Consider the following 15932-nt stretch of genomic DNA (forward strand, 5'->3'; position numbering starts at 1 on the left):
TCCGTTTTGTATTATAAAACGCTTTGATTTTTTTCAAACCTTTTTAAGTTTGATCTTTGTAAAAAATTAACATCTTAATATCAAATTAGTTTAATTAAATTTAACATTAAATAGATTTTGATAGTATGATTATTTTATGTTTAAAATATTATAATGTTTGTTTATAAACTTTGTCAACTTCACGAAGTGACTTAAATTAAAGTTAAATCGTCTTATAATATAAAATGGAAGGAATAAAGAGTATATTACATTTGTTGTACACAAATTTAATTAGGTGGGTATAATTCTATATATGAACTTATTATGAAACATTCGCTGTAATACACGAACTCGACACGGTCAGGGTGGTGAGGAGCTCCGAGTGATGGCAGATGGACTCTCCATAGATCGACCCCCTGTGATGGTGCGGGAAGGTGCAAGGGTGAGCAGCCACACCGTACGCCGGTGAAGGAGCTCCTTTTTCTCTTCCTCCTCTTCTTCTTCCTCCTCCTCCTCCTCTCTCTGTCCTTCCCTTCTCGATGAACAAAGGAGCCGAAGTTGCAGCCTGTGAGTTATATCCCTCCTTCCCCGACCACTACTACTTTCTGTCCCTCCATCCCCAGCTCCCTCCCTCCCTCCGCTCCCTTGACATGGATTGGAGAAGGAGCAAGGTGCTCGCAGCGGACGCAGGGCTCAAGCTCCTCCACGTGCAACTAGCCTCGGTAGGTGAAACCTCTCTCACTTTATCGATGCTCAGCTCCTCCTTGCCCCCAACCCTTCTCACTACCGCTCAGTCGACGTTGACCGCCTCCTTTGCCTCCGAATAGACCACCTCTTCTGCCACCAACCTCCATCTTATTTAGATCTCATTGGCTTCGACATAGCCTAGGCAGAGCTCCTAGATGTCGAGGCAACAAAGCTCGGGGCTCGCGAGGAAGGCGGAGCTTGGTGGCAGTCTGACGAGATCCCATGGAGAGCGAACCCGTTGAGTTCTGATGAGATCCGTTACCCTTGAAGCCTTATGGAGCTTTGCCTCTTGTTGGCGCCGTCTTTGAAGCCTTGCCAAGGCCCGCCTCTCACCAACACCGCCATTGAAGCCTCATCGAGCTCTCTTACCAATGCCGATCTAAAGCTTCACCTCTATCGGCTTCGGCTCAGCGACGGAGGCCACACCATGGGGAAGAGGGAAAGAGGGGACACAAAACAGAAAGAAGATGTAAGTAGCAATAACAGGTGGACCCTCTCTCTTATGCAACCAATGTGGATATATTGTATAGGTCAATAGGTGGCATCCACGTGTAGTACAATCACCGTAAAATAGCTCGAAGGTGGTAAATCATCTGATACTAATAGTTGGCGTATCATATCTGGTTTTATAATTTCTAAGTATATTTTAGACCACCATACGATTTCAAGAGAGTAAAATGGATAATTCCCCATAATAAATCTCACTAGTTGTGTGATATAGCGGCGTATGGACACTAACAAAACATTAATGCAGCCAAAGCAACCCCCCGTCATATCTCTCTTGGCCCCCCATGATATATGAACAGAAGTTACAGAACAGTAGCAGTGGGGGTACACCCTATACCCTCCCTGGGGGACCTCTGAATACTTCGATCAGAGTAACGGTGCGGTGCCAAACTGATCAGATCACACACTTCAGACTACAGTCAAACAGAGCCCTTGCTTGCTTTACTTGTGTCTTCAACTTCAGAGACCCCCTCCTACCCTCAAAAAATTTCCCCTTTCTTTTCCTCCGTTTCTTGCAGCGACAAGAGAAATACTAATACTCCTCCTCCTACTACTGCTACTGTGCAAGGGGAAGGACACGACGACGAATTGGAGAGCGGCGTCCTCTCTGATCCTTTTTTTTTCCTTTATTGCATCTCTCTCTCTCTCTCTCTCTCTCTCTCTCTCTCTCGCCATTTTTCTTCTAGGTTGGTCTCTGGATCAGGCCATTGAGGGGGAAAGAAAAGGTGCGGGTTTTGGGGGGAGGTTGTTCTTGCGGGAGGCCGTTGATTTCGCCGTGTGATCGGAGGTGAGGTTCCCAGAAAAAAGGTTTACAATCCTTCTTGTGTTTTTCTAGCCTAGTAGTTCTTGGTTCTTGGATGCTAGTACGCGTGTCCGTCATCTTCTTGTTCTTTGTGTGCGCCTTCCGAGGATTTTTATTTTCCTTCCCTTTGTTATTTAATGGTGTCAGTGGATTAGGTTTATGTGTATCTGTGTTAGTCAGCTCAGCTCAGCCTTGTTGCTTTCACTGACTGACTGTACTTACATTTGTTTAAGTGAGATTAGGTCGAATAAATTAGTAGGATTCCCTCAAAAGAACCATCTTTTGTGGAGTTAGGTGGATTTGGTGCTCATCCGTGCTACTTTCTCACCCTAGAAGCTTTTGTTCACCACCCAGATTTTGGTCTTCAGGGAGTGAAAAGGAGATGAATGAGAAGGACGCCACTGATTTGGAGGAGAGGAGTGAGGCCAGTGAGCACTGCCAAGCTCTGAGTTTCCATGGTGGTGCCATGTTCTTGCAAGAGGCTCAGATTGCTTCTCCTGCAGCTGCAAATAATGCATTGACCTCCATGGCGAATCCTTTCCCTATCCCTCCTGGGTTGTGGAATCCACCTTCACACAACATGGGTTTAGGCGAAACCAGTTTTTCATCCTTGTTGGGGATGCTGTCGGCCGGCGCGCCGCCACCGTTTGTGGCTACTCCCGGGTTTGTAGATTCCACGGCGGGGTTTCCTTGCTACAATGGAGGCAATCTTGGAGCCATGATCAATCACCCTTTCCCTGGTATACACCAGCCTTTGGGTGATTTCCAAAACGGCGTCGAGCCATGTAGGGAGATTGAGGATATTGAGATTGAAGGATCCAAGAATGTGTCACAAACTGGTGAGAAGCAGCAAGGGGATGGTGAGACGACGCATGCCGTCGATTCCTCCTCCAAGGAGCTAAGCATGCCAGGACGCAATGGTGGCGCTGGCCATGATGAGGGGACTAGGGTGTCTTGTTCCAAGAAGAGGAAAAGATCAGGACAGGTATTTGCTTGATGTACACATATTTACAGAGCTGAATCTCCGCATATTTAGGTGGAGCTAAGAATATGAAATTTTCTTGATTCTTGAAGGATGGTGGGGTGAAGCATGCAGAAGGTGGTGAGCAATTAGCAACTGTCGGTTCAGCGCAGAAGAATGAGGATGATGAAAAGGGTGAACCAAAGAGGTCTTCTGTGGCGTCCGGGAAATCCAGTGGGAAACAAATAAAGGATAATGCAGGTTCACCAAAGGAAGACTATATACATGTAAGAGCACGGCGCGGTCAGGCTACAAACAGCCATAGTCTTGCCGAAAGGGTAGGTCCTTTTTTTCTTCTCTCAAATGATCTCTTCATAAAATGGTGTATCTAGCCATCTGGTTTGACTGTTATTGTTCGGGATGCAGGTTAGGAGGGAGAAGATCAGTGAAAGGATGAAATATCTTCAGGATCTTGTTCCTGGTTGTAGTAAAGTAAGTGCTTCCTAACTGTCCCCTGCCTCCATACTGAATGACTGTTATGACATCACTTGTGAAATGTAATCTAGGTAACTGGTAAGGCTGTTATGCTGGATGAGATAATTAACTATGTTCAATCATTACAGAGGCAGGTTGAGGTATGATGTTTGTAAAACTTGTAGGGCCATTTTCAGTTTTACTTGCATAGTCCTGCTGCGATGTAATCTGGTATACCCAATGTGTGCATGTTGGGCAGTTTTTGTCGATGAAGCTAGCAAGTGTCAATCCAACACTGGACTTCAACATAGAACGCATTTTATCTAAAGATGTAAGATACTTCTCACCTGGTCTTTATAGATTTTGACCCTTTAGATTTGTCTTTCTCATGATGATTGTTTCATCCACACAGATTTTTCAATGTCGAGGCACTACTGCATCATCTGCCTTTGGCTTCTTCCCAGACATTGTTCATCCCCGATTACACCCACCAAAATATACACAAGTTGGGATGCCCAGCATTGTGAACCCCACTGATGCATTTGGAAGAGTAATCCATGCTCCATTAGGAACTAACAGTGCATTCAAAGAACCTAAACATCAGGTTTGTACCATCACTTGCATTTGGCTAAATGGCCATTTTCATTTCATGCTCTTTATACCAAATACTGTGTTCATGAAAAATAGGACAAGTTTCTGCAAGATGTTCCAAGACCTAATTTAGTGTTATATGGCTTGGTGTTTCGAGAATACTGCTCCACAGATAGTCGTTGAAAAGAATGTCCACATAATATTTTAAACCAAGAAAAGCTAGTCCCCTTTATATCCTTTTGCTGGGTCTTGCTTCACTACCCATCTTTCCAAAAAGTTCGTGGGTCTTAAAAGCAAAGCAAACTAGATAACATAACTAAACTGAGACATTTTAGACAACAAACAAAATTCCTACTATCTGTTTTTCATAACTAGCCAGATCGTGCCTGATTCTTTTGGCCATGCAAGCTGTTTGAACCTAGTCCATCAATCAGTCTCTTTAGCTTCTGACTCATTAACCCTCTTCAACCTGATTTTAGTGGAGAGAGCATTGTTGATGTTAACCTAACTGACATTGTAACCTCAGTAGCACTAACCATTTCACTAGTAAACCAACTAAAAATGTACAAATGCAGCTTGTTATATATCTAATTGTATCTTCATCACTACATATTTGCCTTCACAGTTATCTAAAACATATGCTTTCATATTCATAAACATTTTTTTGGAAAGCGGAGTACCAAAGCACTGTTTTAGTATTTTGCAATCCTCTTATTACTTGTGCATTGGACAGATGCCCAACAATTTGAATGGAGAGTTCCAGGACGTCATCGAGATGCCTTTTACTCATGACCATCATGGATCAAATGATCAACCCTGAGATTGATTCCACAACTGAAGCAAGAGATCAATATGTGCCATGGGCTTTCAGCAAAACTGTGATATATGAGCATGTTGATATCATGGTACTAGCTCACAGCTGATCACTGAAGTATAAGCATCCAAAATGCTTAGTTAGTGCTATTCTTCTCATGTTCATAGCAGCAATTGACCTCCTGTGGAAGCCTCTCTTTGGATGTTCCATTTGCTGTTATAGAAAGTTGGGAGATAAAAAAAAAGGATGTTCACATGGAGATCTCAAGCAATTTGTTCTCCACTGAAGTAGTCTACAGTCTTGAAATGGCGAGAAGCTTCATTTTGCAAGAAGGTGATTTTTCTGTGGTCTCGTCAACCCCAGGATTATTACATACACTAGCTAGCATTGTGAGGCTACAGAAATTGTTCTTTGTTGTACTTGCTTAGCCCATGTTCCATCTGACAAGCAACATAGGCAGAAATGCAGTCACTGATTTTGTATTTGTTGAAAAAAAAATAAATGGGCTTGGCCTGATGTAGCAAGCATTTGAATTTTGCAACGGGTGCATATTGGCACAGATGTTTTTATTCCAGCAAAGCTGTGAATTCTGAAAGAGAAGAAAAGAGAACTGTGATCTAGTGTTACTGGTGACCTTGTGTCCTTGTTAAGACATAATTCACTACACACTGGTATTGGTGACCTTGTGAAGCGATAATCATCTGATCTGAAGCTGATGGTCATGGCAAAAGCAGCCAAGGAAATTAATCTCATGAAACTCTTGCTCATTGTTTCACTGAATCTGATAAAACATGACATGGCACGTTTCTGAAGCAATCTGAGGTCGCTGCATCTATATGCAAATATTTCTTTCTCCAAGCAAAAACACCAATCCACAAAAGACACTTTCTGAAACAAATTATACATACATGAAGAAAAAGAAACTACTACCTATGTCAAAGACAGCATATAATCTTCCCCTGCTATAACAACATGTACTAGTTACATTGCATCTGCAGTGTTCTTTCTTTTCTTCTTCTCTTTCCCCTGTGAACTTGTTCAGTATAGTTACAAGACCAAACCAAATACACCAAGCCCATATGATGTAGTTCTAGTAGTTACAGCCAAGAACATGGCAAGAAACTATGGAGATGAAGATGAAGATGATATGCTACAACTCGACGGAGACGTAGGTGGCGGAGTAGTCCGGCATCCGGTGCAGGCTCCGGAGCACGCTCTCGGCGACCTGCTTCGTCGCGGCGTCACCCTTGTGGAACGCGCTCACGAGCGCGCTCGGCAGCGCGCGGTCCGCCGTCACGTCGCGCACGCACCGCTCGCCGCCGTGCGCCAGGAACCTCTCCACGGCCCAGAAGCAGCGCCGCGACACCGCGCCGCCGGTGTCCCCGCCGCCACCGCCGACGGCGGAGACGTCGCGGTGCTGCCGTAGCGCGTGCAGGACGTGGCGCGCCGCGTCGTGCTCGGCGAGCGCGGCCACGCCGCGTTCCACGTCGACGGCGTCGTCCATGAGCGTGCAGAGCGCGCCCAGCACGGCGTCGACCACGCGGCCGTTCTCGTTGCTCTCGAGGACGCCGACGAGGGCCTCCACCGCGCCGGCCTCCACCAGGCAGAACGTGGTGGCTGGGGAGCACACGCCGCGGTGCACCAGGCAGAGGCGTCCCTGCTGCGCCGCCGGCGGCGGTTTCCGGTTGTTGTCGTGCACCCGCCCGGTGTGCGCGTCGCGCAGGCGCCGGAGGATGTTCTTCTTCTTGGGGCGCCGCTGCTCCTCTGATGGCGGCTGCGAGAGGTTCACCGACTGGTGGCTAAGGTTCTCGAGGCCGACCGCCGCGAGCCGCTGCACCTCGTCGCTGCCCGCCGACCGCACGAGCAGATCGGTGAGCACCGCCGTGAAGTTCTGATCCATGGCCGCCAGGAGCACGTCGGGGTCGTACAGCGTCGTCGTCATCCGGACGAGCGCGCCGACGAGGCCCTCCATGTACGTCTTGGCATGGCGGCTCACTCGCATTTCGCCGCGCTGCATCTCCTCTATCTTGGCCAGCAACGTCGGCACTGCTCCCTGCTCCAGCAGCGCCAGGTTGAGCGTGATGTTCTGGTACGGCAGCCTCGCCAGCAGCGTCGCCGCCACGGCGTGCCGTTCGGTGACACGCCCGGGCTGGCCGATGCTCTTCACCAGCCTTCCCGGCTGCCCTGGCGCCTTGCAGAGCTTCTCGGCAATGGTGTGCCCCATCTGAGGAGACAATGCAATGAGCAGCATCGTCGCGCTGATGCCTAACGCCTCCGTCTTCGAGCCCATGAACTCGATCACGGTCAGGCTGCTGTCCTGCTCCTTCATGACGGACACCACCGTCATGAGCGGCTTTGGGAGCGCAGTGAGCGCGAGCAGCACACGTATGATGCTCAGGTTGAGATCATCAGGCATGGAGCACTTGAGCATGTGGGTGAAGTTGTACACCGAATACTTTGAAGTGATGACATGGCCTTCCTTGTTGACGACGATGGTGTCAGGATCGAGACCGGACTCGACGATGTTGGCGAGCACTGCAGCAGCCTCTGTCTTGGACCCCATAGGCTCGTCGTCGATCTTGCGGATGAAGAGCTCCTCCACCATGACCGGAACAGCACCGGCATCGACGAGAGTCTTGCTGTTGGGGCCATCTGAGGAGATCTGGACAAGGACATCAAGGGCCGCCTTGCGGATCACAGTGTTGCCGCTATGCACCATCTTGATGAGGATCTCTGAAGCACTCCCAGCAATGTTGATGGTCATTTCCTGCTTCTGGACCAGCTCGCCGAGGTAGCTCACCATCTCCATTTGAACATCTTCAGACCCTGTTTTACATGGTGTTTCATGTCAGGTAATAATGGACAAATGGTAGCGTCATGGTGTTTAAGTTCACAGTAGTGTATTTCATATTAGTCATCAGAGCAATATTACTATATCTAGTTATAGCTGCTTGTTTTTTTTTTTAATGTTCACCCTGTACTGAAGTACATGTATTCAGAAAATGATTGATCAAATGTTAAGCACACTATTTACGCAAATAAATAAGTTATCTATTAATAGTCCACGATGTTGACTTTTGGCAATATAAACTTCCTTATTTGATATTATATATGATAATTAACGCATCAAAGAAAGTCATGTATCTTTCTGCATAGGCAAAATTTTTACCTTCCACTAAATGTCTTTGGAGAGGGTCCAGGTAACCACTTTCAGCCATGTACTTAATGTTCTTTGGGCAGTTCTCCAGGTTCTTGAGAACCTCCCCAGCCTTCTCTGCAGCAACCGGATCATCTGAATCATTGAATTTCATTGTGGTAAGCATCAGTATGCTTCCAGCAGTTGATCCGATGTTTTCCAACAATAACTCCGATTTTGAAAGCTCTAGCAAGAAGGAGATGGCTGCATGTCTTTCATCAGAACTATTACTAGAAAGCAGCTTTATTGTCCTTGTAATGGCTCTGGTATTTGCTATGACTTCCTGTATGTCATGAAGGCATGAAGAAGAATTTCAGTTTTGAACAAACACGCAGGGTAATTCTTTCAGCATTTAAATAAGTTTCACACAACCAGACCAGCGAAAACATTGAACATGATAAGGGTCAAAACGTTTCAGGCTTCCTTACCTTTCCTGTTTCATCCTCAGCCAATAAGCAAAGGAGATCCAGCGAATCACAGCGTATCAGACCATCCTTGTGCTCCAACAAACGAGGGAGGAACTTAGTTATCCCAATTTTGTGCATCTGTTCCCTGTTCTTTCTCCTTATCTTGGCCAGCAGCTTCAGCTCTTGTATGGCCTCAAGCAACATTGCTTCCGTGGAAGCCATGGAAAGCGCGGTTCGTGCAATCCTGACCCTTGTGGCTTCATTTCTCATAATCCATTCTGCAATTGTGCTCTTCAGTGGAACATTGCTCCTCAGTGCCTTGCTTTGCATCGACATCTTTGTCACAGGGCATACCACAGGTTCAGAACCATCAGCAAATTTCTCAAAGTACTCCTCAATGGCTTTCCTATCATATGTCACACCACTTTCTGTTGTCACTGGATCAACCATGACCTTGTTTGTCAATGGACAGAAGAACGAATCATATAATGGCTCGACATATTCTGCAACTTCAGGGAGAGAATTGAATGAATGTGCACCAATATCATGTGATTCATGGTACATTCCCTGCAGGAAGTCCACCAGCCTTGGCATGTCACTATTGTGTAATGTTCTTCTCCTGGGCCTGCTGTTCGCCGGGATTATCGACATATCGGCCTCAGAGTAACCATCGCGGGAATTCTGGTCACAATAACGCGGCCGATGTCCTGCAACCTGAAGGTTTGCATCTGCTCTGCCATCTGGAAACCTGCTGCTACCAAATGTTGAAGCAGGTATCCTGCTGAGCTCATGCCCAATGTTCTTGATGACACTGTCAAGGTCCTCGGTCATGCCCAGGAGGTCATCGTTCTTGAGCTCCTGCGCAACGGCACTGCACCTCATGACGAGGTCCTTAGCGAGGTCGACATTGGCAGCCAGATACTCCATGACGTGCATCACATTAACCGTCGAATTCTGCGCTCTCTGCAGCTCCATCGTGGCCAGGGGCGCATGGTAGAGGTGGCTGCCTACATCCATGAAGTTCTCATGCTCGGCATCGGCTGCCGCCTCTGGCGGCATGAGCTCAGAGATCGCGGCCTCTATGGACTCAACGAGTGACGCCTTCCTCGCCTGCGCTCCACTTCGCTGAACAAGAGTACATGTCAATCAGGCACCCAAGCAAAAGCATCCAAAAACACAGATAGCACACAGACTGTTCTGTTGTGATGACAACTACAGTCCAAAATTCATACAGTGCAATTATAAAGAAATAATACAGGCTCCCTTGGCTGCAATCAATCTGAGGTTGACCCAAGGGGTTGAGTTCTACACAAGCAAATTGACCTCCCCCAATTCCTAATTTTTAACACTTTGTTCCAAGAACTACTAGCATCTTATCTACTGCACAGTGAAAAATCACCAGGAAAATTGAATAGAGGACACCAATAACAAAAGGGGGGAAAAGTACATCAAGAACAGCTTGATTGCACATTCTACCTGGAAATCAACACCGTTTCTCCGTTCCATCTAACCAAAGTGGCAAAACGTACTACCACCACCATAAATTTGCTCACTTCATGCAGGGTTCACCATCTCTAGCGCAAAGATCCCCCATGAATCCATGATTCCTCGCCTTACCAAATCACGAAATACAAACAGAAATGGCACAAGAACCGAGGAATTTGCGAATCACAGCCTCACTACCCACCTTTTAAAAAAAACACCCACGAAATCTACCCAAATTTATGGCAGCGCTACGAATTAGCAGCAAACGAGCAAAACCAGCTTCGTCCCCCGCAAAAGAGAGATGCAGCAAACAGCAAAGCTCAACTCCCCCACGCTTACCTGCATCCAAGAACTCCAAGAACTCGACCTCGCCGCTGCTTCTTCTCCTCCTCACCTTCCGCTCTAACCTCCTCCTCCTCCTCCCGAGACTGAGAGGACGGAGACGCTACGACCGGGGTAGCATTCTCCCCTCCTCCACCACCGCCCCCGCCATGGCCTCCCACTCCTCGAACTTACAGCGCCACCACCACCCCACCACCGCTCGAGCCGAGGAATAATACCACCTCGCTCGCGTAGGGAGGAAGAGACGAGAACAAAAGAGAGAGAGAGAGGGAGAAAGAAAAAAATACGGAGGAATTACGGAAGAACGCGCAGTGGCAGCGCAGCACGGAGACCCAGTCAAGAGAGGTCAGTTTATTAATCGTTATAAGCAACCTCTCCCTAATCCTTTTTCGTGTTTTTTTTTCTTGAAAAATGTAAACCTCCTGTTTTAGACTTTAGAGATCGGTAATAAAGCGACGTTTTTCTTTGGATTTATGGATAAACCGATAAAGCGACCTTTCTTTTAACAACAACCTTTCTAATGGCGTTTTACCTTGGGAGATGTTGACTTTTTCTTTTTCTTTTCTTTTTTTTTTGTTTTTACAGTGATGGTGCTTAGCTTAGCTGCAGGAGTCAAGACTTGCAGTGCACACCAATGTATGTGTCAAACCACAGACTAGGCGTTTAAATTTTTTTTAAACTTGGCCCAAAGATTGTTTTTTACGGCAAGCTTAAGCAGATGTTTTGTTTAAAGAAGGTGGTTAGCTATGTGCCAACTGTCATAAATTTTTTTAAAGTATAAACTGATGGTTTCTTCCCTATTTCCAACCAGTTTCTAGCTGGTATGCAATATTCGGTCAATTCGGGCTGAGTTTGGTTAGACTGGAGGATGTAAAATATATTTTTGGTTGTTGTATTAGATTTTGAGCCTGGGCTACTGTTTAGGGTTAGGGGACTCCCATGCGAAGGTTAGGTTGAGTGTTTGGGAGGTCTCTCTCCCACACGCAAAACAATGTATGCATTAACATATACTTTCTCCATCTACTTTTGATAGTTATATTTTATCTTAGCATATAGACCAACGATAAGTAATTCTACTTATTATCCATTTAAACATGCTACTAGTCATTCCTCGTAAACAAGCGATTCATTAATATTTATATTTCTCGATGCCCATGTAGCCAATCTTGTGTGGAAAAATAAAGAGTCACGTATTAAATCCAAGAAAGTCATTAAGATGATAGGTTGTTGGATTGAAATATGCCTATCAAAAATAAATTTTTTAGATTTAGAAATATGACTATCAAAAAGTAGATGGAGAGAGTAATTAATTAAATATTATTTATTTTGTAAAAAAATAGGACTAATATGATTGTTTAAAATAACTTTTGTATAATTTTTTTTTCAAAAAATACACTGTTTAGCAGTTTGAAAAGCGTGCGTGGAAAACTAGATAAATGAGTTGAAAAAGTGGAGAAAAGAGCTCAGCCTTAGAAGATATTTCTGGTAGAAGATTTTGTTTGATTAATTGGTTGTATAAATTTTGAGTTTATTTATCTCTTTATTTGAATGGTGCGGTTACTCCTACACCTATAATAGATATAAATATATATATATCCACAACACTCAAAGTATAATGTGAGATAGTGTGGTCTATTTGCACTGAACAATTACTCCTTCCAGACACAAATGTATGAGACAGTGTGGATCATGATATGGTTACCAATATACGGAGTAGTATTTTATAAGAGCTACTATGGGAAAGTTATAATATTTTCAAATTATTTTTAAGATAAATCTAACCATATCACTTTCAAAAGTTAGATCGAAACATTTAAAGAGAATAATGATTAAAATTTAACCGTGTTTACCGCACACATTCCAAATCGTCACATATTTGTGACTGGAGGGGGAAAGCTTAAAGATCACAAGGTCACCCTCGTCATTTCCATCACCCTTCGTTGCAATCACTATTGAGCTGCTCAATGCGTTCTTACCACTAGTCCAAGGCTAGGGGTGGGCATTCCGTCTAACCGAGAAATTCGGTTCAGTTCCTTGATCTTTTGGAAAATTCGGTCTTCAGAATCACAAGACCGATCGGTCTTCAAGAAAACTCAAAAACGAGCACTTTGGTCTTCGGTTAGTTCAATTCGTTCTCGGTCATAGACCGAACTAACTATAACAAAAGTTTGAAAAGCAAAAAAATAAATACTCCATACAAGATCAATGCATCAAAGCAACTCGCATAAAAAGTACATGATGCCAAGAGCATGATTCAAAAAAAAGGAAGCAAATCAAAGCAAATCGATATTGCCATGACTTGGATCCTGCCGCTTTCATCCTCGACTGGCCTCCGTCATCGAGGTCTCCGGCACAGCCTCTTTCGCCACCGTGGTGCGGCTAGCCATGAGCGTCGAGTTACAGCAGGGTCACCGGAAGGAGCACGATCTCTTCCGCCACGCCAGGCGAAAGGGCGGCTCAGCGCAATGAAGGTCGTTGCTGCTGGCGCCGCATCGTGAGGAGGCGGAGGGCGGAGGCGGCGCCGACACGGTGGAGCCTGGAAGCGGCGCGATGGAGACGAAGGCTGAGCGCAAATGCACGATGGATGGATGCGGTGCTAAAGACGGGATAAGGATGCGGGAGATGGGGTGGCTGATTTCTAGGGTTTAGCGTTTTACTGGGCTTATTGGTCCTCCTAGGCCTATTTGGCCACAATTCGGTTTTCTCGGTTAAATTTGGTCTTTTGATGGCTGGGACCGAACTACTAACTGAATTTCTCGGTCTCGGTCTTTTCGGTTCAGTCTAATGCTGCCCGCCCCTACCCAAGGCAACTAAATCTTTTCATCGTCAAGCTTCTCACTGCTTAAGAAGTTACATACTTCCTCTGTCAAAGAAAGTTTAGGACAGAGGGAGTACGTGTGAACTATATAGTTGTGTTTGCTACATACATTTTAAATCCTTATTTATTTGTGACCGTTATTGCTACTGATCGGTCGTAGGTCTTGCTTCTGTTGGGCCTAGAGTCGGTCAAGGTAATGCTGCAGGGGTGGTTGCATAAGACAGTTGGTTCAATGCAACTATGGGTATGTTTAGTTCTACGCTAAAATTGGAAGTTTGATTGAAATTGGAATGATGTGACAGAAAAATTGAATGTTTATGTGTGTAGAAAAGTTCGATGTGACATTTTGAGGGTTCAAAGTTTGAAACTAAACCGGGCTTATATTTGGGAGAGAATTTTAAGAATCATATATGGTCATAGTACCTACATGTGGTCTCTCAAAAAGTGGGAAATGATTGAGTAACAAACGATTTATTGAAATTTTGTAACTCCATGCAGGAAATGGTCCACGTTTTCTTTGAAATTGAGAGCCGACACTTCCCTTTCTATGAAATTTATGCAAGATGTCATGCACCAAAACAGCATGATCAACTGTTTGCACATTATTCATCATTAGCTCTACCCTTGACCTGAAAATATGATGGAGGTTGAAGGAAAAGGCTAGCTACTAGAGATCGAGTAGAGACAAAATTATAGCAGTATTTTTGAGTTGTCACTCACCCTGATAGAGTTCATGAGTTCTTCAATATCACGTCTCGATCTTTTAATTCTGCTCCATTTCCCTCATCATGAAGGCGTCTAGGCATTGATGGCCTCAGGCTGCAGCTGCTAAATCACTCAAAAAAAAGATAATCAAGAACTGGTCCAGTGGAAGCTCATTAATAAGTTTTCTGATAGATCTTGGTCTGAATATAGTTAGGTGGTACTACTACTCCTAATTAAGAAAGCTAGTGAACGAGGGCACCTTGGTAGTACCAGTTCTTAGGGCAACAAAATGTTGCTGAGATTTCTTTTGCATTGTGTTAGAATTCTACGCCGTTAATTCTTAACTAACAGTACTTCAGTAGCTGTACTTCTTGGTAGTGGTAGAAGTACAATATGATATCAACTTGTTAATTATATCTATATTGTCTCAAAATATATTTTGACTTGCAATAAAATAAATCAACACTTTTTTATAATAGAAACATTCAGGCCTCTACATCCAGATGTGTACTTGAAAAATCCAAAAAGAAAAAAACACTAGATTATTTGCATGCTATCACGATTGTTTAACGCAGTATAAAATAATACTCCCTCTGCTCTTTTCTTGTATTGAACTAACCATCATTATATATTAAAAAATATAGGTAGTATAATATATAACGCGCTTCGAAAGATGAACGCTTCTATTTTTATTTTAACTAGAATATGAGCAAATTACAAATAAAAATAACATATTTATGGATGGGCAACGCAGTAGTTTTCTACCTTATCATTCAACTATTTAAGTTTTTGTTTCTTAGCTTATTAGGCGCAACCAAAATTTAATTGTTAAAACTCAATATGGCAATCTCCTGAAGTAGCACCTTGTCATCCGCAGCAAGGACAAGGTTGACTACCGCGGCATCTTCACTGGCTTCCTCTTTGAAGCCATGGATAAATCCGCCCTCTCGGTGATTTTGGCTGTGTACGAGTGGAGGAGAGGAGGAGAGAGGTCAAAGGTAGAGATAGGTGGGAAGGGAGAAGAGAAAGGAGGGTGGAGGAAGAAGATGGAACTAATGCATAGATCCTATGCATGTACAAATCAGGTATTTTGATCCATACAAAAATACAATAGAAAAAATGATTCAAAACATATGATACGTACAAATGGTATTATAATGGCATGGCTATAAATATTTGAATAGTAATGGTATTCAATATAGCAAATTTGTAATGGTAAAGAGCAAATTTACGTTGATATAAAGTAGTATATTACTGCTATGTTCTTTAAAAATATGACTACTATTGACTGTTAGATTTGGTACAAATTTAGAAAGGGTCAGAGCCTTTTCGCAAAGGTCGCAAATTCATACCACGGTCTGAGTACTGGACACCTTGTGATCTGACCAGTTGCCTAGCTACTGCAGTTGACCAATACGGTTTAACCAGCAGCCCCGAGTTTGAGGCTAATTGCCTTTTTTGTGTGTGTGTGTGTTTTCTTGCTTGGGATTGGATTTCTCAAATCTTAATGTATATCTCCAAGCCTAATATATAGAGCTGTTTCGAGAGCAAAACCGGCCTCCGAAATACAATTGGCAAGCTTATCTTGACCCTGTCCAGCAAGTGCAGACAAGCTCATCCATTACAATGCTATAGCTTAGAATGCACTAAACCTTGCACAGATTGATACAACTCAGCACAGATCATTCTTAGCAGCTGATAGAATCATTCAAAATAATTAAAAGCGTTGAATCATTCTAATATCTCCATAAAATAAACAAATTAAAGCATAATTGCATGGTAGAATCATTCAGATTTCTGTAAGGGGGTGTTTAGATTTAGGGGTATAAAGTTTTAGCGTGTCACATCGGATATTATATAAGGTGTCGCATGGAGTGTTTGGGCACTAATAAAAACTAATTATAGAATCCATTAGTAAACCGCGAGACGAATTTATTAAGCCTAATTAATCAGTCATTAGCAAATGTTTACTCTGTAGCACCACATTATCAAATCATGAAGCAATTAGGCTCAAAAGATTCGTCTCGTAAATTAGTCGCAATCTATGCAATTAGTTATTTTTTAGCCTATATTTAATACTTTATGCATATGTTCAAACGTTCGA

The 15932-nt window shown here is 44.0% G+C and overlaps 2 protein-coding genes across 5 annotated transcripts; one reads left to right on the top strand and one right to left on the bottom strand.

Moving 5' to 3' along the window:
- Positions 1-1564: 1564 nt before the first annotated feature.
- Positions 1565-5507, top strand: LOC127776173 (transcription factor bHLH49-like). 3 transcript variants are annotated; one of them, XM_052302522.1, is made up of 8 exons: positions 1571-2020; positions 2390-3020; positions 3110-3334; positions 3423-3488; positions 3563-3631; positions 3730-3801; positions 3883-4074; positions 4795-5507. In XM_052302522.1, exons 2-8 carry the CDS (start codon positions 2418-2420, stop codon positions 4879-4881), a joined length of 1314 nt encoding a protein of 437 aa, XP_052158482.1. In that variant the 5' UTR covers positions 1571-2020; positions 2390-2417; the 3' UTR covers positions 4882-5507. The 3 variants fall into 3 exon arrangements, with proteins under 3 accessions (XP_052158479.1, XP_052158480.1, XP_052158482.1); XM_052302519.1 differs by lacking the exon at positions 4795-5507 and having other exon boundaries at positions 1565-2020; positions 3883-4771; XM_052302520.1 differs by lacking the exon at positions 4795-5507 and having other exon boundaries at positions 1565-2020; positions 2404-3020; positions 3883-4771.
- Positions 5508-5808: 301 nt separating this feature from the next.
- Positions 5809-10599, bottom strand: LOC127776172 (putative U-box domain-containing protein 42). 2 transcript variants are annotated; one of them, XM_052302518.1, is made up of 4 exons: positions 10303-10599; positions 8500-9598; positions 8045-8354; positions 5809-7701 (listed from the first exon to the last, which is right to left on the bottom strand). In XM_052302518.1, exons 2-4 carry the CDS (start codon positions 9535-9537, stop codon positions 6026-6028), a joined length of 3024 nt encoding a protein of 1007 aa, XP_052158478.1. In that variant the 5' UTR covers positions 9538-9598; positions 10303-10599; the 3' UTR covers positions 5809-6025. The 2 variants fall into 2 exon arrangements, with proteins under 2 accessions (XP_052158478.1, XP_052158477.1); XM_052302517.1 differs by having other exon boundaries at positions 8500-9603.
- Positions 10600-15932: the final 5333 nt, after the last annotated feature.

This window comes from Oryza glaberrima, chromosome 6 (genome assembly GCF_000147395.1).
Source record: "Oryza glaberrima chromosome 6, OglaRS2, whole genome shotgun sequence".
NCBI classification, from domain to species: domain Eukaryota; kingdom Viridiplantae; phylum Streptophyta; class Magnoliopsida; order Poales; family Poaceae; genus Oryza; species Oryza glaberrima.